General features: G+C 41.2%; 1 protein-coding gene across 5 annotated transcripts in view; it reads left to right on the plus strand.

The window, feature by feature from the left end:
• LOC119721951 overlaps positions 1-19,421 on the plus strand; it is a 34,947-nt gene extending 15,526 nt beyond the window's left edge. Inside the window, exons 1-6 of one of the 5 annotated variants that reach the window (XM_038191907.1) lie at positions 4,621-4,757; positions 6,449-6,512; positions 14,643-15,001; positions 15,227-15,696; positions 16,125-16,558; positions 16,892-19,421. In XM_038191907.1, coding sequence (XP_038047835.1) covers positions 14,683-15,001; positions 15,227-15,696; positions 16,125-16,558; positions 16,892-17,339 — 1,671 coding nt within the window. In that variant the 5' untranslated portion in view covers positions 4,621-4,757; positions 6,449-6,512; positions 14,643-14,682 and the 3' untranslated portion in view covers positions 17,340-19,421. Of the gene's footprint in view, positions 1-4,620; positions 4,758-6,448; positions 6,513-6,877; positions 7,004-14,642; positions 15,002-15,226; positions 15,697-16,124; positions 16,559-16,891 lie in introns of those variants that run through there. The other 4 variants (XM_038191908.1, XM_038191906.1, XM_038191909.1 and 1 more) reach the window with 4 other exon arrangements.
• The last annotated feature ends 6,705 nt before the right edge of the window (positions 19,422-26,126 follow it).

A 26,126-nucleotide genomic window follows, 5' to 3' on the forward strand; every position in this document is an offset into this window, starting at 1 on the left:
GGATCTCGATTTCAAATCAAAAGTTCCTGAATCATGTTTTGAATTGTGCCTGAATTCAGCGCCCGAGACACGTTCTCACTGAGCCGATTGCAGCTACGCGATGTCACGCACCGATCCGACGAATTATAGCAACCGTGCGCGCGTGTGCGTCGGTACCAACGCTTGCGCACACTTCGCCTATTGAAAAAAACGAACTACTAACGGAAATTTCCAACAGTGCTTCTTAAGACGCACCGTTGGAAAGGGCCTTCTTTCGTTGATTTCTTCAAAATGACAGCTTGCCAGAAAGAATAATTTAACATGGAGTTTAGTCCACTTACTATCTCTCAACAAAGCATGTTTTTCAACAATAAATACTCCAGTTATTTTTTGGATAGCTGCAACTGATGGACTCTGGCTTTAAGTACTGTTCTTACATCGATCACTGTCTGTTACTGTTCGTCATTCCGTCATTATTTAGTAGTGCTTGTTATATTTGATCGTCCATCCCAATTCGTTAGTTTGCCTGTCTTGCATTTATTTCTTGCTTTTGAAAATTCCAGTTCCGTTTCTCGTGACTCCCATGTAATGTGACTGTAATGATGGTTTGTCATAGCCTACTTTGTTACTTAAAAATGCTATAGAGAATAAACAGTTTATACATGTAGTCTTGAAGATAAATGGCAAGTAGAAACTAATTTTGCGAAGTTTTTAAAACAAAATGTTATCAGGAAAACCTGAAGCACTGTTGAACATACTTTAAATTAGTAAATGGCAAAAGATAATCTGCATTTGTTTTTCTCCATTTTTCTCTTGGCCAACACAAGGTTTCCTTCAAAATTACATTGAAACGAAAAACCGCTTCTCTGTCATACCGAAGCTAAAAAGCATAGTCCATTTTTGTATAAGCCAAATCATTTTTTTTACCCTCAAGAATGTGCCAATTCCCCTAAACGAAGCAATTTATGGATGAACAGTACAAGTCACGCGACCCTAGTCCAGTAGCCGGCAAGCTTTCAAGGCTTGTCCGTAGGCGGCAAGCAAGGTACGTAGGTTCCTGGAAACGGTACGTACAAACGTACCTACCGATGTACTGTATAACCACTCGCGCGAGATGTCGAATGATATAGACCTCATCCGTTGCGGGTGTTCTTTGTTAATATTCAATTTCGTAACAATGAATGCATCGTGCCCATATCCATCAAGCAATACAAAACCATTGCCCTCTGGCATGAAAATATAAAAAGTAAATGTGGAACAGTGCTCACCGGATAGTAGTTGCACCCAAGCTTTCGGACATCCGTCCTTCTTGGGGAAGTTGTTCTTCTGAATTGGGTCTTTTTTTGCATACGAAATTTCCAAACATTGCGTGTTTATTTTTCGCCAAATTGCGCATACTAACTTGCGCGGGAGGCCTATTTTGTGTGTTGGCTTGATATTCATGTAGTGTTATACTAAACAGTTATTTTCGACTGTCGGTTTCATTGAATGTTCGGTAAAAGCGTTCATGCAATGCTACGCTATGTGTGTAGGCCGGGGTTACAGTGAAAGAAGCTTTTCGCACTATAGCATGCCGGTTGTCCGCACTTTTCAGTGTAATTCTTCCGCAACACAGTTGGCCCTGAAAACGCTGCGTATTGTACAGGGTGAGTCAAAAAAAGCGGAACCCAAACCCCAAAAAATGTATTTCATATTTTAAAAAATATGTAGCGCCAAAAATAATAATGACTGGAAAGCCAATTTCAAAAGCTACTTTTAGATGAAAATGTTACTGAAATTGGTCAATCTGTTCAAAGAATATCATCACCGTAAAACCTGTCTCGTCCAAAAAAAATATTTATTGTGTGTTTTAACTGTTTTGAACAACAAAGAAAATGACACAGAATACTTGTTTCAACAACTGTCACCGTAACTGTAGAACACAATTTTTTGATTAACATCCCTGGTTAGGCAAACAATATGATTTATAAAATCTACTGTTTTAAAAGACGGGCCTTCAAAAGGACTTTGTTGCATATTGTTATATTGTTTATTGATGTTTGAAGACAATTGTGACGACGATTGTTAAAATCGCATTTTTTGGACGAGACAGGTTTTAGGGTCATTGTGTTTAAATGGTGATGATTTTCAACGGATTGACCAATTTCAATAATTTTTTTTCATCCAAAAGTAGCTTATGAAATTGGCTTTCCAGTCATTATTATTTTTGGTGCTACATATTTTTTTAAATATGAAATATATTTTTAGGGGGTTTGGGTTCCGCTTTTTTTGACTCACCCTGTACAAACTTACAATCCAGCACACACGTGAACTAGTCTATGTATATGTGAGCAGATTCGCTGATTAATAGGCAAGACAACCGCTGCTTGACCTCTAGATTTTGACCAATCAGCGGGCGCTTTCTATATCGGGTCTTGGTCATTCACCCGTTGCGCGTCATAGACAATGGATAAAAAAAATCACCTCTGTCACGCGCTCTGTATCATGTTACGCGATAATGCGCCCGGCTGTTGTTGTATTACAAAACACTGCATTCGAATTGACCAATCAAACCATTTGGTCCTGATTTGGGAATAAAATTTAGTACACGATTTAGTAAAGTCGACTCCGATTGGCTGGCGCGCGGCTCAGTGCATGTCTAGACATATCCGACATTATATAGGAGACTTGCTCCTTGGATAACTCTGACTACACATGAACAGGAAGCCTACCCGATGTTTACAGGGGTGGTGTAATTTGTGTGAGACCGTTGTTACATTTTTTGACCTTTCATTGAACTTGACTCGCATTACAGACTCCGTTATTTATAGGCCTATTTGGGACAATTGGAAGAACCGATCTCTAAAGGGCAAAATGTGTGTAAAATCCTACTGATGAGATCCCGCAAAACTACAGACGAGCAAAATCCAAAGGATAAAGTCCTATTTACGCTTCTGAGAATTACTAGGGTAGGCCTACAAACTATATTGTCTGCTTACTCTGCAAACAGGCCATTCTGGTACAAAAACATATTTGCATATGATTGTATGAACGGTCGTCAAAGCACTAGCCTTGTACTGGTACGCTAGTCACGTACAAGTGCTATTATGCTCTGAATCCAAGTCTGGTTCAACATAAATGATGAGGTTCCATAGTGCCCTTCACTATGAAGCCCGGGAAGGGACAGGGTGGAAATTTGTTTTGGCATTTGCTAATTCGTTCGCACGAATTACCATTTCGTTCGCACGAATTCCTAATTCGTTCGCACGAATTCCTAATTCGTTCGCACGAAATACTAATTCGTTCGCACGAATTACTAATTCGTGCGAACGAATTACTAATTCGTTCCCACGAATTACTAATTCGTGCGAACGAATTACTAATTCGTGCGAACGAATTAGTAATTCGTGCGAACGAATTAGCAAATGCCAAAAAAAAATTCCACCCTGTCCCTTCCCGGGCTTCATACTTCATCGTTACCTGGTACCATTTCGCTTGGCGCTTTAATTTCGCTTGGAATGCTGCCGTTTGCCCGCATGTGAGCTTCCGCCGTGCGGAGCGGCCGATTGGTGTAGGGGACGTGCATCGTTCTTTCTTTGAATTTTATTCCTGACATGATCTACCTCGTCACTGCCTTGACTATTCCCTGGCGTCTTTAAATAATAATTGTTCAGTTTCGTCCATAGAGTTATTTTTATATATTGAAAACATATATATCTCGATGGTTTGGTCTGAAGCGTCGGGTCAGTGAACCAGACTACGAGAACAGCGTTTTGTCTAATTTTTCCTGCATCCATGTACACAAACCTTTAATAAACAGGTCAGTGGAGCGATATTTGCTACAACTAAACCCCCAAATCCGCCCATTTCTGAAAATTACAGCAAAGGCAAATGATGTGTACCTTTAAGTTTTGGAGAGTCCTTAAGTGTTGCGCCCTTGTAAGACAAATCGATGAATAGTTTAAAGGGAATATACATCATTTGCTTTTGCTGTAATTTTCAGAAATGGATGGAATTGGGGGGTTGGAAATATAAAGCAAATATAGTTACACTGACTTTTTGGAGGTTTTGGGTTCGAAAATGCTATAAAAACCAAGAAAAACGATCATTTTCCTGTAGTCTGGCTCCCTGACTCCATATAAGAAGAAACAGAGCAGTTTACATACATTGGGGAATTGTAAGGTCAGGGAACCAGTCTAGCTGGTTCGTACCCGTTCATAGGTTTGTAATCGATTGCAAACAAGTGCAATGGTCAATTGGGGCCAGTATTTGAAAAAAAAGCTAGTTGTTTCCAACGCTGATCGGCCGATCAGCGTTGGAAATTGATACAAAATACCACTTTTCTTGAAAATGACAGTATACCTGGTTCCATAATTTTACAGGATGCTTTAGACTGTCATTTACCAACATCCTATTAAGGTATTTCGCAAAAACTTGGTAGTTTTATTTTTCGATGTTTGCAAATGTTGTATATTCCCTTTAAGAGTCGGCCGGATTTGCGGCTGACTGGTTTAGCCTATACCGTAGTCCTTGAGAACTTTGTTATATAGAGCTAGGGTAAAGTGGCCTTCACCGCTATGCGTGAATTGGTATGCAAATGTCCGTCCTGATTGTTATTAAAATTCCTTCTTTTATTAGCTGTCTGACACACCTTGACGGTGGGAGGCTGTTCGCGTGGCGTGATATAAGTGATTGAGTCGGGAGAATTATCCTTACATTTCAGTTGAACGCAGCTATAGGACACGTCATCATATAATAACAGCGTTAATTTCCATTTCGAGCAAGGTAGGCGCTTACACGTAAGTTCAACCATTAAAATAGATTTTTTATGGTAATAGCTTTGCTGATATAAACCTTACTAATTGTGTAACTCGAAATGGGGCTAAGTTCTCTGTATAGGCAAAATCAAAATCGATTTAGGATTCTTTTTTCTTTCGTGAAAAGTTTGTCCCTCTGTCAAATGCCTTATTCTTTGTGGTATTTAAAATGCTTTATTGTATCGTCTGAAGTACTGTTCTTACATCGATCACTGTCTGTTACTGTTCGTCATTCCGTCATTAGTAGTGCTTGTTATATTTGATCGTCCATCCCAATTCGTTAGTTTGCCTGTCTTGCATTTATTTCTTGCTTTTGAAAATTCCAGTTTCGTTTCTCGTGACCTCCATGTAATGTGACTGTAATGATGGTTTGTTACAGCCTATTTTGTTACTTAAAAAATGTTATAGAGAATAAACAGTTTATACATGTAGTCTTGAAGATGCCGCAGAGGGTGGCAAGTAGAAACTAATTTTGCGAAGTTTTTAAAACAAAATGTTATCAGGAAAACCTGAAGCACTGTTGAACATACTTTAAATTAGTAAATGGCATGCAAAACATAATCTGCATTTGTTTTTCTCCATTTTTCTCTCGGCCAACACTAGGTTTCCTTCAAAAACACTTTGAAACGGGAAACCACTTCTCCGTCATACCGAAGCTAAAAAGGCATAGTCCATTTTTGTACAAGCCAAATCATTTTTTTTTACCCTCAAGAATGTGCCAACTCGCCTTAACGAAGCAATTTATGGATGAACAATACAAGTCACGCGATCCTAGTCCAGTAGCCGGCAAGCCTTCAAGGCACGTAGGTTCCTGGAAACGGTACGTGCAAACGTACCTACCGATGTATAACCACTCGCGCGAGATGTCGAATGATATAGACCTCATCCGTTGTGGGTGTGCTTTGTTACTTCAATTTCGTAACAATGAATGCATTGTGCCCATATCCATCAAGCGATACAAAACCATTGCCCTCTGGCATGAAAATATAAAAAAAAATGTGGAACCGTGCTCACCGGATAGTAGTTGCACCCGAGCTTTCGGACATCCGTCCTTCTTGGGGAAGTTGTTTCAAACCACCAGTGAGAGCGTCCCCTCTGGCTCCGCCTTAACGCATAAGGTTTATTCTCAATGATCCTAGAAATATTTTAACGAACATATGGTGGATAGATACGGCATATCAGGATGGTGTTTCCAAAATGTTAATTTAACCAATAAACCCCTTAAAAATGTGTGTAAAACCGTAACTAACACATTGCACAAATTTCGTAAATTAAGGGAACTCAATCCCCCGAGCCCCCCCCCCTCCCCCTTCTTGGGTGTGCCACTGTTGCTCGACGACAACCGTTCTCTAAATGCTTTGTAACTTGTTGATTAAATAACAACAATGCTCTTGATATCATTCATTGTTCTGTTCTCATGAATAAACATACTGGCCAGATGGAAATTACTTAATTATCCATGACTGGGCCTCAAATCAACCCCGTCTGTGCCGGTAAGAGAGGTACAATGAAAACTGAGCAAAAGGATGACCCCGGATTTTAGGGTATTAAAAGTGTCATGACCTCCCTCATGAACTGGTACTGCAAGGTCCCGTCATTGTTATGAACAAGGATTTGCCTTGACGATTGACGATATATAGGATGTACTCCAAAGATTCATCCTTACATTTCAGTTGCGTAGGCCACGTCGTCATACCTTTCGAGCACAGGCGCTTAACACAGCAGTTTACAGAACACGTAAGTGCCTCCATAATGTGTGTTTTTAATGCTGTAAACCGTGCTCATTTGTAACACGAAAATGGGGCCAAGTGATCTGTAGGCTAACTAAAATCACTTTGAAGGGACAATATTTTTACTTTTTACTATTTTATTGTGAAGGTGTAAAGTAAACTTTTGTGTTTTAAAAACAGAGATTTCGATTTCGAGAAAATGAATCGACAACCAAAAACTTACTTATGTATTTTGAAGGTACAAAGTTAACTTTCGTGTTTAATAAACAAAAAACAACTAAATATAACGGGGAGGAATGTAGTAAAGTGCGATTACGTAACATGAGTACAATAAACCACGGTCCGGGGCGTGTCCGGGGCGCACATCAGCTCGATGCAAGCCACGGTCACGCCAGTCGTATTCCTGAATTCAATGTGTGTGCATGTTTACTCTTTGAGTGCTGTTCAACCTTAGACTTCAGCGGGTGCGACTCACCACTTCCGAAGAAGACGTCTTGTGTAATTATATAGACTGCTGCTATAGTCAACCCCTAGCCGCATTCACAACTTAAAAATGTTCTCTCTCTGTCTAGTAAGTAGTAAGCCTTATTCTTTGTGGCATAAATGTATCTTCTAAATGTATCTTCACATCGACCACTGTCTGCTAGTCTAATGTGACTGAAATACTGGACTACCTCCATATTATCAGTCACACTTTGTACATATGGCCTGGCATGGATAGTCCCGTTGCTAGGGGGGAGCCGAAAATCAATTTGAGATCAAAATTATTTTGTCACTTGAAAATCACCCCAGCGATAGTGTGACCGCTAAATAGGAAAAAAAAACGTTGAATTATGTACCTTTAGAGGTATAGTTTATCCAGTAGTCATGGCAATTCGCCGACGAATCACGACGGTTTTAAAAAAGCATATATCGTCTCTGATATTTACCAGACTGTTTCCCGCCCCCAATTGTTTGATTAACAACCCTGGTTAGGCAAAAAATATGATTTATAAAATCTACTGTTTTAAAAGACGGGCCTTCAGAAGGACTTTGTTGCATATTGTTAACGTTTAAAGGAAGATTTTATTGCTGGTGATGTTTGAAGACAATTGTGACGACGACAGGTTTTAGGGTCATTGTGTTTAAATGGTGATGTTTTTCAACGGATTGACAAATTTCAGTAACTTTTTTCATCCAAAAGTAGCTTATGAAATTGGCTTTCCAGTCATTATTATTTTTGGTGCTACATATTTTTTTAAATATGAAAGATATTTTTGGGGGGTTTGGGTTCCGCTTTTTTGGACTCACCCTGTACAAACCTACACTCCAGCACACACATGAACTAGTCTATGTATATATGTGAGCAGATTCGCTGATTAATAGGCAAGACAACCGCCGCTTGACCTCTAGATTTTGTCCAATCAGCGGGCGCTTTCTATATCGGGTCTTGGTCATTCACCCGTTGCGCGTCATAGACAATGGATACAAAAATCACATGTGTCACGCGCTCTGTATCATGTTACGCGATAATGCACACCAGAAGTACCCGCGCTATCACGAACATATCGAAGTGTCAACGAACCCGGATCTGGGCACCGGATTATTCACTTGTACATCCCGCAAAGTTTGGCTGTTGACATCCTGTTGAAGTCGTTGCCATTCCATTTCAGTTTTCTGCTTTCTGGGAAAGAAGATTGAACGTTTTTGCCAACCCGTTGTGTAAACTGTTGTTTACACATCTTGCGTAAAATATTACACAACTTTTTCAATTTTTTTACACAACTGGTTGCTAGGTTCATATAGTACACAACCAAAATAACAGTGTAAAACTGTACCCACCAAAAGTGAACGGTTCCAATTTCCAAGCTTGGGCGTCGCCAGGATTTTTTTCCGGGGGGGGGGGGGGGCAAAGCACATTTTCTCCCAAACCGTACTCATTTGTAAACCGTGCTCATTTGTAACACGAAAATAGGGCCAAGTGATCTGTAGGCCTAACTAAAATCACTTTGAAGGGACAATATTTTTACCATGTAAAAATGTTCTCCCTCTGTCTAGTAAGCCTTATCCTTTGTGGCATAAATGTATCTTCTAAATAACTGTTCTTTTATCACATAGACCACTGTCTGCTAGTCTCATGTGACTGAAATACTGGACTACCTCCATATTATCAGTCACACTTTGTACATATGGCCTGTGCATGGATAGTTCCGTTGCTAGGGGAGCCGAAAATCAATTTAAGATCGAAATTATTTATTCGCTTGAAAATCACCCCAGCGATAGTGTGACCGCTAAATTGGGAAAAAAAAAACCCGTTGAATTCTGTGCCTTTAGCGGTATAGTTATCCAGTAGTCATGGCAATTCGCCGACGAATCACGACGGTTTTAAAAAAGCATACCAGACTGTTTCCCGCCCCCCCCCTCAAATAGTCAAATTGCCAAATAAAAATTTGAATCAGTGTTTTCCCCATTTTTCTTTCAGAACACTGTGCACACACAAGGTTTCCTTCAAAAACACATTGGAATGAAAATCTACTTCTCGATATTCATGTAGTGTTATACTAAAGAGTTTTTTTCGACTGTCGGTTTCATTGAATGTTCGGTAAAAGCGTTCATGCAATGCTAAGCTATGTGTGTAGGCCGGGGTTACAGTGAAAGAAGCTTTTCGCACTATAGCATGCCGGTGGTCCACACTTTTCAGTGTAATTCTTCCGCAACACAGTTGGCCCTGAAAACGCTACGTGTTGTACAGGGTGAGTCAAAAAAAGCGGAACCCAAACCCCAAAAAATGTATTTCATATTTTAAAATAAAATATGTAGCGCCAAAAATAATAATGACTGAAAAGCCAATTTCAAAAGCTACTTTTAGATGAAAAAATTACTGAAATTGGTCAATCCGTTCAAAGAATATCATCACCGTAAAACCTGTCTCGTCCAAAAAATATATTTATTGTGTGTTTTAACTGTTTTGAACAACAAAGAAAATGACACAGAATATTTGTTTCAACAACTGTCACTGTAACTGTAGCACACAATTTTTTGATTAACAACCCTGGTTAGGCAAAAAATATGATTTATAAAATCTACTGTTTTAAAAGACGGGCCTTCAAAAGGACTTTGTTGCATATTGTTAACGTTTAAAGGAAGATTTCATTGCTGGTGATGTTTGAAGACAGTTGTGACGACGATTGTTAAAATCGCATTTTTGGACGAGACAGGTTTTAGAGTCATTGTGTTTAAATGGTGATTTTTTCAACGGATTGACCAATTTCAGTAACTTTCTTCATCCAAAAGTAGCTCATGAAATTGGCTTTCCAGTCATTATTATTTTTGGTGCTACATATTCTTATAAATATGAAATAAAAAATCACCTCTGTCACGCGCTCTGTATCATGTTACGCGATAATGCGCCCGGCTGTTGTTGTATTACAAAACACTGCGTTCGAATTGACCAATCAAACAATTTGGTCCTGATTTGGGAATAAAATGACGTCACGATTTAGTAAAGTCGACTCCGATTGGCTGGCGCGCGGCTCAGTGCATGTCTAGACATATCAGACGTTATACAGGAGACTTGCTCATTGGATAACTCTGACTATACACATGAACAGGAAGCCTACCCGATGTTTACAGGGGTGGTGTAATTTGTGTGAGACCGTTGTTACATTTTTTGACCTTTCATTGAACTTGACTCGCATTACAGACTCCGTTATTTATAGGCCTATTTGGGACAATTGGAAGAACCGATCTCTAAAGGGCAAAATGTGTGTAAAATCCTACTGATAAAATCCTGCAAAATTACAGACGAGCAAAATCCAAAGGATAAAGTCCTATTTACACTTCTGAAAATTACTAGGGTAGGCCTACAAACTATATTGTCTGCTTACTCTGCAAACAGGCCATTCTGGTACAAAAACATATTTGCATATGATTGTATGAACGGTCGTCAAAGCACTAGCCTTGTACTGGTATGCTAGTCACATACATGTGCTATTATGTTTATTTACGACAAGTTCAAGTACCCGAATCCAAGTCTGGTTCAAAATAAATGTGGTTCAATTGTGCCCTTTACCGTGACCTAGAACCATTTCGCCTGGCGCTTTAATTCGCATGATGTATGAATCGGTCTATACATCGGGTATAATGTTAGAATTTGCCATGTGGAAAGAGAAACGTTAAGGGCCGTTTGTTTTAAAATACATGTAGGCAAAGGGAAACGAAGGTGTGAAGCTGGCGAAACATAAGTATTGTATCTCATGGTTGACTTTGTGGAGTTACTGTCATATCCTGAATGCGTGAGATTCATTTCTGTTCGATGTCTGAAGATCATGTAGGCGGCAAGGGTGGCTAAGATTTCTTTGGGCTAAAATAATGTAAATAAGAACCCACCGTGAGTGAAGAAAGAGAGACAAATCTGACGTCACAGATAAAGTTTGTTATGGGAGCTGTGCCCCTGCCCTCCCTTCAAGTTCAAGTGAACTGTGTGAACTTCACGTTGACGATATGTTTTATTGGAAACTGTAAACCACACAAAATGCACTGTTGCTCCAGAAGTGTTAGAGGCCATGAGCTAGGCGTGTCTATACGGTTTGTTAAAATTCTGTACCCGCAAAGCCTTACCCCTAAACCTGCCACAAACAGAGAACAAAAACCGCAACGTGCACGAATGTCGAGGTGAGGGCACACTACCAACGCAACACAAGCAGTGGCGTAGCCAGGAATTTTTCAGTGGGGGGCGCTGGAACATTGGATAATTATTTTAGAAACTCAAAATCTCAGGGGGCGGGGGGCGACTGGGGGGGCGACAAGGTTTCATGGGGGGGGGGGGGCTGTCGCCCCCCCCCCCCCCGTGGCTACGCCACTGAACGCAAGGGACATAAATATTTTGTGTAACTCCGAACACAATTCCACAAAAACGACCGTATTAAATAACCCGAACCATTTCCAAATGCATGCACAAGCGAGAGTCTCCGATCATTCATACGTTGACATTTGCACATCACATCGGTCATGTGTAGATCCGTGTACATATACCGTCCAATCAATTATCGTTTTAAAATCGTCAAAAGAAAGAGGAAAAACGAACCCTTTACCGTTTACCCTATTATAATCTGGAGGTGCCATCAGACTTGAGATCCTGGCATATTTATCTCAGGATGATGACATTTAATTGGTAAGACTAGACTATCCTGACTGCTTACAATGGATCACAGATCGGGTAACCGTCACATTAAAAATATAATGCAGCAAAGCTGTACCCTCGCATGAGTGCATATCCTCGGCAGGACGTCTATCTGTTCATTATAATGCCTGGTGTTGAAATTCTTAAATGCAAGCCTTAAATACATGTATATCCATTTTTTAAGGATTGATAGCAAACATGATGGGCACTTCGTTGTAAAAAAAGAAGTAACATTTTCACACCAGAAGTACCCGCGCTATCACGAACATATCGAAGTGTCAACGAACCCGGATCTGGGCACCGGATTATTCACTTGTACATCCCGCAAAGTTTGGCTGTTGACATCCTGTTGAAGTCGTTGCCATTCCATTTCAGTTTTCTGCTTTCTGGGAAAGAAGATTGAACGTTTTTGCCAACCCGTTGTGTAAACTGTTGTTTACACATCTTGCGTAAAATATTACACAACTTTTTCAATTTTTTTACACAACTGGTTGCTAGGTTCATATAGTACACAACCAAAATAACAGTGTAAAACTGTACCCACCAAAAGTGAACGGTTCCAATTTCCAAGCTTGGGCGTCGCCAGGATTTTTTTCGGGGGGGGGGAGGGCAAAGCACATTTCCCCCCAAAATTCCTCAACTTTTTCCACATATTTTCAATTGATCGTTTTACCGAGGGCGGACAGGGGAACACCCCCCCCCCCATTAAAATAATAACAATATTGCTTCGCACCTCTTTTTCCTTTTTGTTAAGCGCCCCTTGCCCCCCCCCCCCCTTCGCGACGCCCATGGTTCCAAATAACTCCGCCGTCAAGGTATCCGACACACGTCAACATTAGTTTTTTAATGTGCTTGAATCTTCATGCAATCAATTGACAGTTTTTAAAAGGCGCTTTGAAGGACCCATGCAATGTATTTTTTTTTATGCAATCCAGAAAAAAGCCCGGTTCTTTTCAGATTCACACTTCTTCTCAAAAGAGATTTTCCACATGGTGTCACCGCAAATCTCACTAGTTCACACTACCACAATGCAAAGTTTCAAAATGTACATTTTGTGTCCCATGTATCCCTATTTTCAATTTTCGGTTTGCCATTTTCAAGGGTATTTTGGTGCCTTTTTGGTTTTAATGCTAATGTGAATTTCCATATAGCAAAATTGTGATGTCATTTCAGGCAGAAACCTGTAAAAAAAAAGGGTAAGTGTTCTTTCAGAAAAAGGAAAACAAATCACGTGTGTGAATTGTTTTCGTTCTGCTGAAAGCACGCACACCTTTATGTGATCCATGGACAGAACTTTAGACGCTGGTTGTGTTTAAATTTCCGTAAGTTGAAAAGTACATGAGTGATTTGAATGATTCTTGTACTAAAAGAAAGCTTATGAATTGGGCTTTCATATCCTAGATTTTAAAAGTGCAACATGCAGAACTTCACTAAAACAATAGTCCCGACATTTGGGTTTCGTTTTTGTTATTACTCATCCTGTGATAACAAGGCTTCACGGTGGCTGGACCACGGGCTGATTCCGCAGTGCGCGATTCAAAGAGGCGATTCGGCGTGAAATTGGGTGCATGGGTTCCCCCAAACATAAGGTTATTCTTTTATCCCAGTTGTGCGGAAAGGAGCCCTGCTGATTTCCTTCACCCTCCTGCGCACGGGACCGTAAAGCAATCTTTAAAGTGTTTATTTTGTGCCCTAAAAAAACCACTTAGGCCAGAAAGTAATGCCTATGACGATTTTTGGACCAGTTTGTGCGAATGCGTGCATAATTATGAGTTTATTAGTAAAACAAAATTGACGCGCAAACAACGTCACACATAGGGCCTATACCCAAAGTGCCACATACGCTGCAATCGCAAGCTGGCTGCGCAGCCACCGCTAGATCAAGCGTTGAAAAAAACTGATTGGTTAAAAGATGAGTGTTTCGATGGAAAGCGGTTGTCATTTTGTTGTACTGATTTATGAATGAACGACGTATTGAATAACAAAAGCAACATGTCGCCTTCGCCGTTAACGCATTACCAACTTACATGCAAAAACTGAAAACATGATTGTATTGGTCTTGTTTGCACACAGCAATTTTTTTCAACCCCTGCACGTACGTACAGGTGGCTTAGAAGTTGCGAAACCCGTGATGACTTTCGTATACGCTATAGCAAGTGTTTTGTTCGTGGCAGTTAAAGTTCCTTTATACATTTTTTTCACAAAGTTTTTGATTTTTTTTTGGTTAAAAATATATTTATTCATTTTCGCCGATATCATCGCCGACTCTAGGTTAATTATGAAAACAGTCAAAAGATTTAACATGGGCTCAGCGGGGCGCGTATTTTTTCCTAGGAGGGGGGGGGGGGTTGAGGCCAAGTCATGCATAATTCAGTTTTTCCTTTGAATCATTGCAAGATACTTAAGTTCTCGTTCTCTTTTTCCCTTCAATTGAAATTATCTCAACGGTAAATTTAGAGAAGAAAAATAGTCGATGAAAATTAGCAGCAACGACATGGATTTGAACCAGGGATCTTTGTATCCATAGCTCATCTCGCTACCGTGTGGTGGCTCGACGACAACCGTTCTTTAAGATGCTTTAATGTAACAGGTTGACTAAATAATAACACTGCTCTTGATATCATTGTTCTGTTTCATGAATAAACATACTGACCCGATCGAAACCACTGAATTATTCATAACTTTGTCCCAATCATCCTGTTTGCCAACACATTCAGTGTTGGGATGGTGTTTATTTTTTTTATTTTTTTAATTTCGGTTGTTTGAAACCCGCAAGTAGTCACTTCCATGATGTTAATGTTACACTCTGCTGCAGTTTTTCATGTTCACTTTTCAGCATCAGGCCCATCCGCCTGGACAGCTGTCTATATTGCACAGTTTTGGGGGTGTGTTTTTTTTTTTTAACACAGAGTGAGTTCGTTGGAATCAGCAGACTTTAATCTTCTTTTGTTGGACTCTGTTTCATTCCAAATGCAGGAATATTTGATCAACGTACGTAGCTGTCAGTGGAAGAAAAATGGCTTCGAAAATGCAGCAGTTGGTTCAAAACTACAAGAAGGATTCTGCCAAGGCGCTGGAGAAGTACCAAGTCCTTCGCGATCTGGACATCTTCGTGCTGGACAACTCCATCCGTGAGAGCACCGTGGGGCAGCTACGGGGCCACACCCTGGAGAGCAAGTGGAAGATCTACAATGAGGTCAAGCAATGCGGCTTCAAGAACACCATCGTGGCCTCCTTCTCGCACATGACTCGCGTGGACGACGTCTTCATCATGCAACTGAAGGAGAGAGGAGAGGACCCAGAAGGCCTGTGGGCTTTCTCTGAGATCACTGAAGGTACATAAACATGTTGTGCAACATCCATATTGAGGTGCTTTTATCTTCTTCTTATAGCCATTATCATTTTGTCTGCATTGTCATCAATATTATGACAGCAGCATCAATAGATGATTCATTGCTTACCCTGTTTCGGGTAAATTAAATTTCACATTAAACCAACAACAAATAAAGGGGGAAAATCTAAGTACATTTATCCTGAAGTATTTTTTGTTTAACCTCTAGGTATCAAAAATAAGATCCCAGACACCGAAAATGTACCCGTGGGCATCCGGAAATTGAAACCTGCTGGCCTGTACTCTGTGATCTTCGAGGTGGATCTGGGTGATGGGGTCTACGACTTCAACAAGTTCACCATCAAGGACATGTGCGAGTTGCTCAACAAGTGGAACAACTGGTGCTTCGAGAATCTCAGCCCGAAAGCCAAGGTGATGTACAGCTTCCGTGACCTACCAGACACCATGCCTGACCATTCTGACCGGGCGTTTGAGGTAGTTTCCTTCCTGGCCAACCTGCCGCCCAATCGTCGCCCCTTCGGCATGATGTTTGAAGAGCCCCGAGGGAAGTCAATGCCAGAAGAGTGTGGCATGTGGGCCAGGTACATCCGTAAGGTTATGGATGATCACAAATGGAAAGGGCACCTGCTGGTCCACGTTCACGAGAAGTTTGGCTACTGTGATGTCACAGCCCTGCAGGTTAGTTAAAGTGAGACATTTTACCTAGAAATTAACTGACCCAAAACCCAATGTACCAATCAAAGTTGACCCTAGCGTAGCTGCATGGTAACTTCGTACCTGTCCAGAAAAGATGAAAGTGTAAATATGGCTGCTTTAAAGTTCAATATTCTTCATTTTCTTATATTCAAATCTTAAAAAAGGTATGTGTTAGAATTAAAGATGTGAAATAATTCTGGAGCTTTTTAAAAGCACAGTCATACTGTATGGTGGAAATAATGATCAATATCAACTCAGCCTGCACCATTTACAAATTGTAAAATCAAAAACAATACTTTAGTTTGACCAAGCTGTTTTATACAGGCGTGCTTGTTTATAAAGCATCATTTGACTGAAATTCTTCTAAAATGCATGAATTATACTTGTATAATGAATTAATTTATATTCAGGTTCTCATGGATGGAGCTGATGGCATTTGGGCCAGTGTCTGCTCTGAAGGTGCCGCTATGGGTAACGCCCCTTCCTGTGTCACCTTGCTGAATCTCATCCGCCTGGGCAACAAGAAGGTCCTGAAGAAGTTTAACTGCACCTACCTGAGGAAGGCTGCCATCAACGTGACTAAGATCACCACTGGCATGGAGCCACACAGCAGGCAGCCGATCTTCGGTGCCCGAGCAACTGACTTCGTCTTTGATCTCAATCCTGAGGAGTTTGACCTGGCAAGCTTCTTCGGGGAGGAAGCTCCTGTGCGAATCACCACCATGGCCAGCAAAGAGATGATCCAGCAGCGCCTAATCAATCTCTTCGGGAACGACCCACAATTCACTTTGGAGCTGACCCACAAGATGAAGGAGCTTATTCTGGAAGACCTCCGAACGGGAAGGTACAAAAAGTTATTTCTTTTATACAAATTGTACGCCCATGCATGTAGGCCCCTAAAACTAATTTGAAATGTCACTCTTACCCTTTCTAGGAATCGGCGTATGAATAATATTTTCACCGAGGAGACTTTCTATACAGACTTAATAATATTTCAAGACAATTTGAAATCCTTCGATCCACTGTACCTGTCTTTAGGACGGCAGCACTGTTTCCAAATCGTTCCCATTATGTTGGAAAAGCCTGTTCTCATCCGCATGCATGAGTTGGCATAGATTAAAGGCTAGGCTTATGTATTTGCTTATGGCACTTTCGTCCCATTGCTTTGAATGTACAGAAAGGAGGAGTACATGAGCATGGTTGGCCTGGCCCTGCTGTTTGATCGTGCTGGAGGGAGTCTGAATCAGCCAATGAGAGATGCTATCGACCAGTTCGAGGTTAGAAGCCCGCATGCCAAGTATCTGCTAGAAGAAGTCCGTAAGATCTGGGATGAATGGGATCTGAAGGACAAGGTGAAGGGAGACAACATGCTGCAGTTCGACACCTTCTACAACGGCTTCCTGGCACCCTACTTCTCCTGCTACCGCTGCAACGACACCATGAAAGCTCTACAGGCCATCGACATGGATGCAGACGGCATGGTGGATTGGAACGAGTTCGAAACCTACCTGAAGTGGGCTCTCCACCAGTACCCAATGACCGAAACCGTGGATGAATTGCTGGATATCACCTTCAGGAAGGGGCTTATCCCAGCCATGCAGGATGAGTACATCAAGACAAAGTAAGAATGGTATGACCCTCGTAACGCCCTCTTCAGGTAGCCTATTCTATCTTGCAGAGGGCGCTATACACTGTCATGCCATGTAGCACAGGAAGTGGTGGTGAGGGGAAGTGTTTACAGTTCATTTAAATAATTAACAAATAAGGTTATTTGTAGTCTCGCATAGGTCGTCCTTTTTTTTTAATTTGAGAGCATCCTTTTTCTTTCATCTTGTATCACATATGGTAATGACGCCATGTGCAAAATAAAAAGATGTTTTTACAGATGCAAGGAACAACAATATGATAAATCCGAGGCAGGTTATTTAAAAAAAAAAAGGCAAAATTGTCATCTCACTGAAGATATTATACTTTTAATTTTAGAAAACTGTGAAAATACATCTTCATTTTTCTCGATGAAAACATTATGTTTCCGTTTAAAGCGCAAAAGTTCGGTCCTAACCATCGCGAGGAAATGATGGTAACTCCTCTTTTCTCTAAAATGACAGCATACTGAGCGCAACGATTTCACAGAATGCATAATCCTATCATATACGTACTTATTCACGTAGGATATTTCATGATAATTAGTTTGACAGTTTTATTTTGAGCGTTTGCAAATTTGGTTCATTTTAAGATTTTTTTTCTTATAAATTCCTGTACTCGCTGTGTTAAATATATCTTGCTTCATAAGCCGTGTGTTATGTAGCATGTTGATTCCTACAAAGACAAACTAGATTTCTTCCTTGTCTAATTCACAATGCGGTTTGCGAAAGAACACTTTTCCTAAGAAGGACCAATACCAACAAAGTTCTGTTTGGTAGTCGGTGTCCTTACAAAATATGCGTAATATTGATATCGTGAAACAAATATACATGGGATATTAAAAATACGTCTCAGCTCTTTTTAACTTGAGATTACTAATTGCAGTGCTTCAGATTACTTACAAACCATAATTTCAACGGTTTGGGTCGCATGCAATCCACATGTTGTCTACTTTTTATAGAATGTGTAGTCCACGGTGTAGTCGTTGTTAATACATTTGATTAGAGAATTTCACTGGTTTACAACTATTTTCTCATGTATTGCTCCGATATGTTTGTATATCCGGATATTCCATGCAAGAAGTGCGCTCCAAAAGGTGCAGTCTTATTTTTTTTTAACCCAAGTCAACATGTTATCTCCTAGTCATCCTATCCGAATTAAGTCAATAGTTTTCTGCAATTCAATAATATTTTTCCTTTTAATTCTTTCATCTCTTGCTCTTTTTTGTTACATTATTGCAATATTGCGGTGTTTAGAGGCTTAAATTCTCAGCGTCACGATAGTTTTATTTTTGATAATCGCTTATGAATGTAAGATGAGGGGAAAAAAGCGTCTTTTGATTTAAAGAATATAGTTTAATTGACTAATACATGTAGTTGAGATTAAACAACATAAGAGCAGTTGTTACTAATTTACCGAAAGCGTACCATGCTCAAATGTATTTCTATAACAGTGCTTATATTAAAGTAGAAAATGTGTTCTTTAGTCCATGTCTATTCTAACTTTGCATTCGCTATCACGAAGCTGTTAGTATAATCATTTTCATGATTGATATTCCATATTAAATTTGTTCCACACATTGAAGCCCCCCCCCCCAAAAAAAAAAACCACATTTGGAAATGAAATTCTAAAAGAATGCACCTTTTCATAATTTGAAGGGGTGTACTTAGCCTTTTCGCAGATATAATGGTGGACGGACATAGAATCAACCATTGTGTCCGCCTTATCAAAAACTAATTTCATTTTGCAATTTCCGGTCTAGGTTACAGTGGTTATTTAAGGATAGCCTTTCATTCAAAAGATCAAAATACTTCGACGCATCGATGCAGTTTGCTAGCCATTGTGAATGAACAATGACAATATGGCCTTTCAGCTTCAGTTAATGGGACTGAAAAGTTTTGTCGAATCAATTTATAAAATTGTATCATTCAATCATTGGAATCAAACTTTAGAAGATCATTTACATTTGTTTTCCTGAGCACAGTTAGATAGAAAAAAAAGTGTTGCACTGCTTTTAATTTTCCTAATAATAAACATTGCTCTGCAATTAGATGTCATGTTAATGCTTTTTTGTCTTTAATTGATGTGTTTGAACGACTTTGTGAATGTGTGGTCATAATTAATGTTTTTGGTTGCGAGGGATCAATTTCAGGGTGCGCGTGAGAAATATAGGTTTTCCGGGCCAATTTCGCAAAGCGTTAATTAATTTCGATACAGTGTCAAGGGCGTATCCAGAACACATTTTTTTTGGGGGGCAACAAATAATTTGTTCCCCCAAAAAGGTGATTCAAAAATTTACGGCGTGGGATTCGGGGCCCGCTTAAAGGCCCCGGAAAATTTGTGGATTCTAGATGCTCTGTTGTGCGATCTGAGGCAATTTCTGACCACTTTAACCATATTGTTTTAGCAAAAGATAGTGGTGTACGCAGTGGTTGCCTTTTTGGCGACGTCACTTAAAAAGAAAAATTGTGGGTGTTTTTTTTTTGGGGGGGGGGTACCCATGGCCCCCGTTGCCCCCCCCCCGGATCCGCCGTTGTACAATGTGCGTTCAATTCCGCTAGAAAGAATTTTCAAATCGTTCTGCATACTCGATTCATTTTCGCTACAAGAGCATTCGATTCCATTTCAGTTCAATCAGTGAAATGTTTGCGCAGAGCGCTTCGTTTATGTCCAATCGGATTCGTAAATGCTTTCTTAACAGCGTTAAGAACATGAATCATTCTATTTCACTTTTACTAGGTAATGTCATCATGCAGCAAATCCAATGTATTAATAGTTTTTTTTCCTTTTCATTGATCATCCTTAGCCATATACATGAAATAATTTAGAACATTAAAGTCTAAGCTGCATCATTCATTATTGGTTATATATGGAAATGTATCCAGATGAAAAGAGTAACATCAAACTGAGGTCGAAATTATCAAGCAACCAATCAAATACAGGACATGTCAAAAAGAAAGTGACCAGCTGGATTAATTTTTTTTCTATTAAAAATCAATTAAATTTGATACACAAATGAAGCATGTATTAAACGAAAATGTTCTTCCACTCATGTGAAAACAAAAAATTAATGAAAGGGATCCATGTTATCAGAATGCATGCTTGTTTTAGTAAAAGAACCCAATTGCACAGCTGTCCATGGAATGTGTGAGAACCAGAGATTACACGCAGACATTCAAATACAAATGAAATTTTAATAATTTGGTCAAGACTGAAACATTACTTGTATATGAGGAACAAATCCAGTCTTTTTCTGAAATGATGACTTTTATCTGTTTTCCACATCAATTGCTAGCTTTTCGTTCATTCGTGGAGGTATATAGGCAAACCTCCTTAGTTCATTGTATAAATTAAAGGGCATTAATCAATGCGTATCGGTAAATGATCAGTGGTGGACAGCTGAATTTTGTAGCATTTATGTTAAAATCGAAAACACTTGTGAATAGAGTGCGCAATTTACGTTGAATTTGCAGTTAATAGTCAATAACTTCATTCCTATGTTATTTTATAATATTTTTTTTCGAAGGCGGTCACTTTTTTGACCCATGTACCCTGTAGTGTCTTGAGACAGTTATGCGACCTTTAGTCTTTTTCTCCTTTCGATTTGTTTTCAGTTCTCCCTTTTCATTATTTACCTAGATATCTTTAAATGAACTTCTCTTCATTCTATGATAAACTCTTTACATTACATCAGGTCAAATTCCCCCTCCCCTCAGAGCCACCACTGACTAGGCCTATATCAATCAAAGGTCAAGTTCATTTTCTGACATTAGACTTTCGAACTCAATAGGTTCTCTGGCCGGGCATCGAGGGAGATACGTTTGTGCATGAGCGTACCATCTTGTGCACTTTTTCTTGTTAGTCCGACGAGGCGTCGGATTTACGAGGCGTCGGACTTACGAGGCGTCGGAGCTATGCATGAGGCGGAATACATAAGTCCGATGCCTCATAAATCCGACGCCTCGTAATTCCGGAATTTCGGACTTATGAGGCGTCGGTGTTATAAGGCGTCGGACTTACGATACGGCCCCATTTCAGTCGGGTTTAATTACTGTATTATGAAGAAGCTTGATTGATGACAAAGTTTTGAGCATCCAGTGGTAGTTGAGCTATGATGTATGGGCGAGCTTTATGAAGTATACGTTTCAGGGCATAGCCTGCGGCCAGTGGCGTAGCCAGGAATTTTTCAGTGGGGGGGGGGGGGGGGGGGGGGGCTGGAACATTTCATGGGGAGGCGTCATGTAGATCAATGATAATTTTTTTAGAAACTCAAAATCTCAGTGGGGGGGGGGGGGGCGACTGGGGGGCGACAAGGTTTGGGGGGGGGGCTCTCTCCCCCCCCCCCCCCACGCCCCCGTGGCTACGCCACTGCCTGCGGCCAAGGGCGGATCCAGGGGGGGGGGCCAAAGGGGGCCATGGCCCCCCCCCAAAAAAAACGAAACCAATTTTTTTTTTTTTATGTGACATCGCAATAAAGGCAGGCAATGAGTACACCACCATCTTTTCCTCAAAATAAATTGGTTAAAGTGGTCAGAAATTACCTCAGATCGCACCACAGAGCATCTAGAATCCACAAATTTTTCGGGGCCCTTAAGCGGGCCCCGAACCCCACGCCGTAATTTTTTAGACCCACTTTTTGGGGGGACCAAATTTTTTTTAGCCCCCCCAAAAATTGTGTTCTGGATCCGCCCTTGCCTGCGGCACTCTTCAACTATTGAGGTGAGGAAGTCCTCAAGTGTAGCTCTAGTAACATCAGCTTCTGAAGAGATTCTGAAGTTAACATGCGCAACCTCATCGGACACAACAAATGTAACGTTAACGTTTTTACCCCTCTGATGATGGACAACGCATTTGGCTGGTTATCCACAAGGAGCTGTCTTCTGTGATCATCAAGTTCATAATATTATGTTTCTATTCTCGAATTTCTCGTCTATGTAGACGGTGTGCCCTATACTGAGTATTACACCCTCCCGAAGGAACCAGTTGGCATAATCACTTCTAGCATCTAAAACGTGTGCCGGGGTTGCGCTTGTCTGGGCCATCCTCCGGCCTTCACGGCCATTCTCTGGCCTTCACGTAAAGAAATGTTCCTATAGTAACTGTTATGGCAGTGAAACGAATTATGCCTAGAATGTCGGCAAGTTGCAGACAGTCTGCATCATTTTCAACTGCATCAATGAGACGGTTTCGATCAACAATAGAGGTTCATCATGATATCACGTACAGGTTGATGCGAATCGAATATCCAATGAAGAATATCATCTCATTCATTCCAGTGTGAATTTATACGATTCTGTATCAGGTTTGGAATTCTGTGACGTAACCTGCTATTTTGAATGAATACAAGTTATGTTTGTTTCCGCATGCACGAAATCGTTTTCCCGAGCTCGGCTATAGGGAAAGTATGCTTGCGTAATTAGGTGTACAATTACAAATACGAAGTTGGCCGCCTGTTTCTCAAAAAACCGAATGGACACACAATGAACATGAATGAATGGCCGATTTTCAGAAGCGAATTAACACTTTGCGAAATTGACGGGGTCATTTTGCTCAAGCCGAACGCGTGGTAGCTTTCCCTCTAGCCAGGCGCGGGGGGGGGGGGGGGGGGGGGGGGGGGGGGGGGGCTGGACACCACATTACAATAGTGGGCGCTCTTCAGGATATAGATGTACACAATATGTATACTCACCCCTGGTCAAAAAGTGGGGGAATATACCCCATCCCCCCAGGATTTACGCCCCTGGTGTGAGTTAATCATAGCGAACGTTGACTTTGGGTCGGAAGTAGACCTACACCAACTTTCATATGATTTGGGGTAGTAGGAAAATTCCGTGATGGTCAAGACAAAAGCAAAAAGAGCAATTGGCAGAATATACATAACGGTAAAGTTCCATATTTATTGAAGGAGGGAGGTCTGAGACAGGATTACAAAAAAGGAAAAGTCCTCAATTCATACAACGTTATTGCTTGATGATTTTCGGCATATGTAGCACGATATGTGACAGAGGAACCCCCCCCCTCTTTTGTGTTGATCACTGTGTTACCAGAATCTCAGGAATTCTTTTGAGATATCTACAGGGAGATGTGCTTTGTAACACTAGTCTAGGGTGTGTATAGGGTATAGGGAGATGGGGGGGGGTTTCCCATCTGTCACATATCGTGCTAGGTTAGTCTAGGGTGTGTATAGGGTATAGGGAGATGGGGGGGGGGGTTCTATGTATTTTGCACAATTATTGCTGACGATTTTCCTTTTGGCATTTAACGGTTATGGTACTAATAGTCCCTGCATTGTCTTCAGAGCTTACCACGGTGATTTTGCTGGTGACGTTGTTTTGATCCACTACACATAGTTTTACGTCATTTGTCCCCGAACTGTAGAATACTGTTTTAAATGATAGCAAAATTCGAATTCACTTGGACCATCATGGAATTCGATACTTCTGGTTGTTTCCTAGTTCTGTTGTCGTTTACCTCCAGTCTGATGTGGGGGTGCCGAAGTCTAGGCATTTTGTTGCCACGCTGACGGACCAATTGGATCGGACAAAACGCACACTTGGATTATTGGAATAATCGCATCGATCACGTCTGATATCGGAGGTACGTTAGAAGAATTTAATAAATAAATAAATAATTAATGCAGCTATCATTGATTAATTCATAAGGCAATACACAATTGTACGTTTGATCTATCTTCTATGACTTCTGCTCTTCTGACCGTGCCCCTGGCACAAAGATTCAACTATCGCCCTTTGTTAATTGTCGGTAGTGTGGTATTCAGCGTAGGCTTGCTTTTGGTTCCTCTTTCATCAAGCACCATTCACATAGCCCTGGCATTGGCAGTTCTAGTAGGTAAAGAACGTGTCTTTATTCATCACTTCATATCGTGCTAGTCAGTTAAAAAAATACACTTTACAAAGGATGTAGGCCTAACTTACTTTCAAAGAAATAAAGTAAATCTTCGACGTGAAGTTTCATGTCCGCCCACGGCGCTCTGAGGAGACATAGGCCTCGCGCGGGAGAGGGTACTCCATCTCCCCGTCTTGCTATTTGACCGTTGTCACCGGCGGAACCGGGGGAGGGGCAGGGGGCCATTGCCCCCGCCCATCTTTTCACTGGGCGGGCATTCCCCCCCCCCCCATCCCACTCTCGGCAGGTCTCAAAATAGTGTTATCTATGCCCTAATCCAGCAGAAATGTATTGAATGCTCTAATTAACGAACCAAACATGTGGTAGTGAGATGTCGCCTACTCGCCTGCCAAGATACATGTTGTATACAAACTTTCTATAGACCTAAGTTATCCATGGGCGAATCTAGCTTTCAGCAAACGGGGAGGGGGGTTGATATGAAGGGCGAGGGGTGAATGGTGGCGTGCCGTTTTATCATGCCCTACTAGGGGGGTCCAGGGCATGCCCTCTGGAAAACTTTTTCAATCTACGATGCTTTGTCCTGTAGGCCAATAAAGGCAATTTGAGAATGAATTTCAGGAACTTAAAAATTCCATTTAAAATGTTTGACATCATCATCATCATTGGGCGGCCGCAGCCGAGATGGATGCAACCAAACTCTTCCCCTGCAGACTGTCTCGTCTGCCATGGCCGTGGTGATGTCATCGACGTGCTGGCTCACATCATTGCATACAGTGTCAACGTAGTTGAGGGGTCTCCTCCCTTTGTTCGGGCAAGGCAATCTCCAGCAGATGAGGTCGGAGACAACTTGCTCTTTGGCTCTATATAGCAGTGGCCGGCAAGGCGTGCTCTGCGTTGTGCAACTGTAGTTGAGATAAGTGGGATGCTGCCGCACATTTCCGCCTTTGTCTTATGTTCCTTCCAGGAAATATTTTGCGCTCTCTTGAGGAGGCGAGTGTAGGTGCCATCTAGTCTCTGTTTGAGTTGCTCTTTCATAGACCATGTCTCGGCACCGTATAGCAGGATACTTTCGACAGAGGATCGGTAGAAAGTAAACTTGGTTTGTTGAGATATGTCGGATTTCCAGATAGAGTGGAGTTTGTTGCATGCATTCCATGCTTGACCCTTGCGTGTGAGAAAGTCCTTCTTGCTGTCAGCTATGTAGGAACCCAGATATTTGAAGCCTGACACCTCTTTGAGTTGGGTGCCATCTGTGGAGAGGACAGGAGGGTGGTTTGGTGCCTCATTAATGGTCATCAGCTCGGTTTCTTGGTGTTCAAGAAAAGACCGACTTTGGAAGCAGCGTCCTGAAGGGAGTACAGCAGACTCTGAGCATCATCTAGTAGATCAGCAGTGAAAGCAAGGTCATCTGCGTAATCAAGGTCTGTGACAAAGAGGACTATATAGTACTCGCCTGGGTTGCTTAGGTGTGACGGTGAGACCTTTGGAATTGCTGGCGTTCAGAGACTGCCGTAGGATATAGTCAACTAAGATGACAAATAGGAACGGGGCAAGTGGGTCTCCTTGCAAAATGCCTGTTGTGGTGAGAAACTCTTTGGTTGCTCCATCCATGCTTTGGATAAATCAAGTGGGGTCCTCGTACATAGTAGCAATTGCCCGACAGTCTCTTCTGGAATACCGTAGTTCATCAGAATATGAAGCAAGACTTTTCGATCGACACTATCGAAAGCCTTAGAGAAGTCGACAAATACTTTTGAGGCGCTTCTCTTTGCTATGATGTCATTTCATGAAGACACTATTCTGTTACAATATTGTGAACCCACAAGTTTGCTCGTTGAAAAACATTTGTATGAAAAGTTTGCTTATTGGCTTACTGCCTTGTACTAACAAACCACCAAAGT

This window comes from Patiria miniata, unplaced genomic scaffold, assembly GCF_015706575.1.
Source record: "Patiria miniata isolate m_02_andy unplaced genomic scaffold, ASM1570657v1 HiC_scaffold_14, whole genome shotgun sequence".
NCBI classification, from domain to species: Eukaryota; Metazoa; Echinodermata; class Asteroidea; order Valvatida; family Asterinidae; genus Patiria; species Patiria miniata.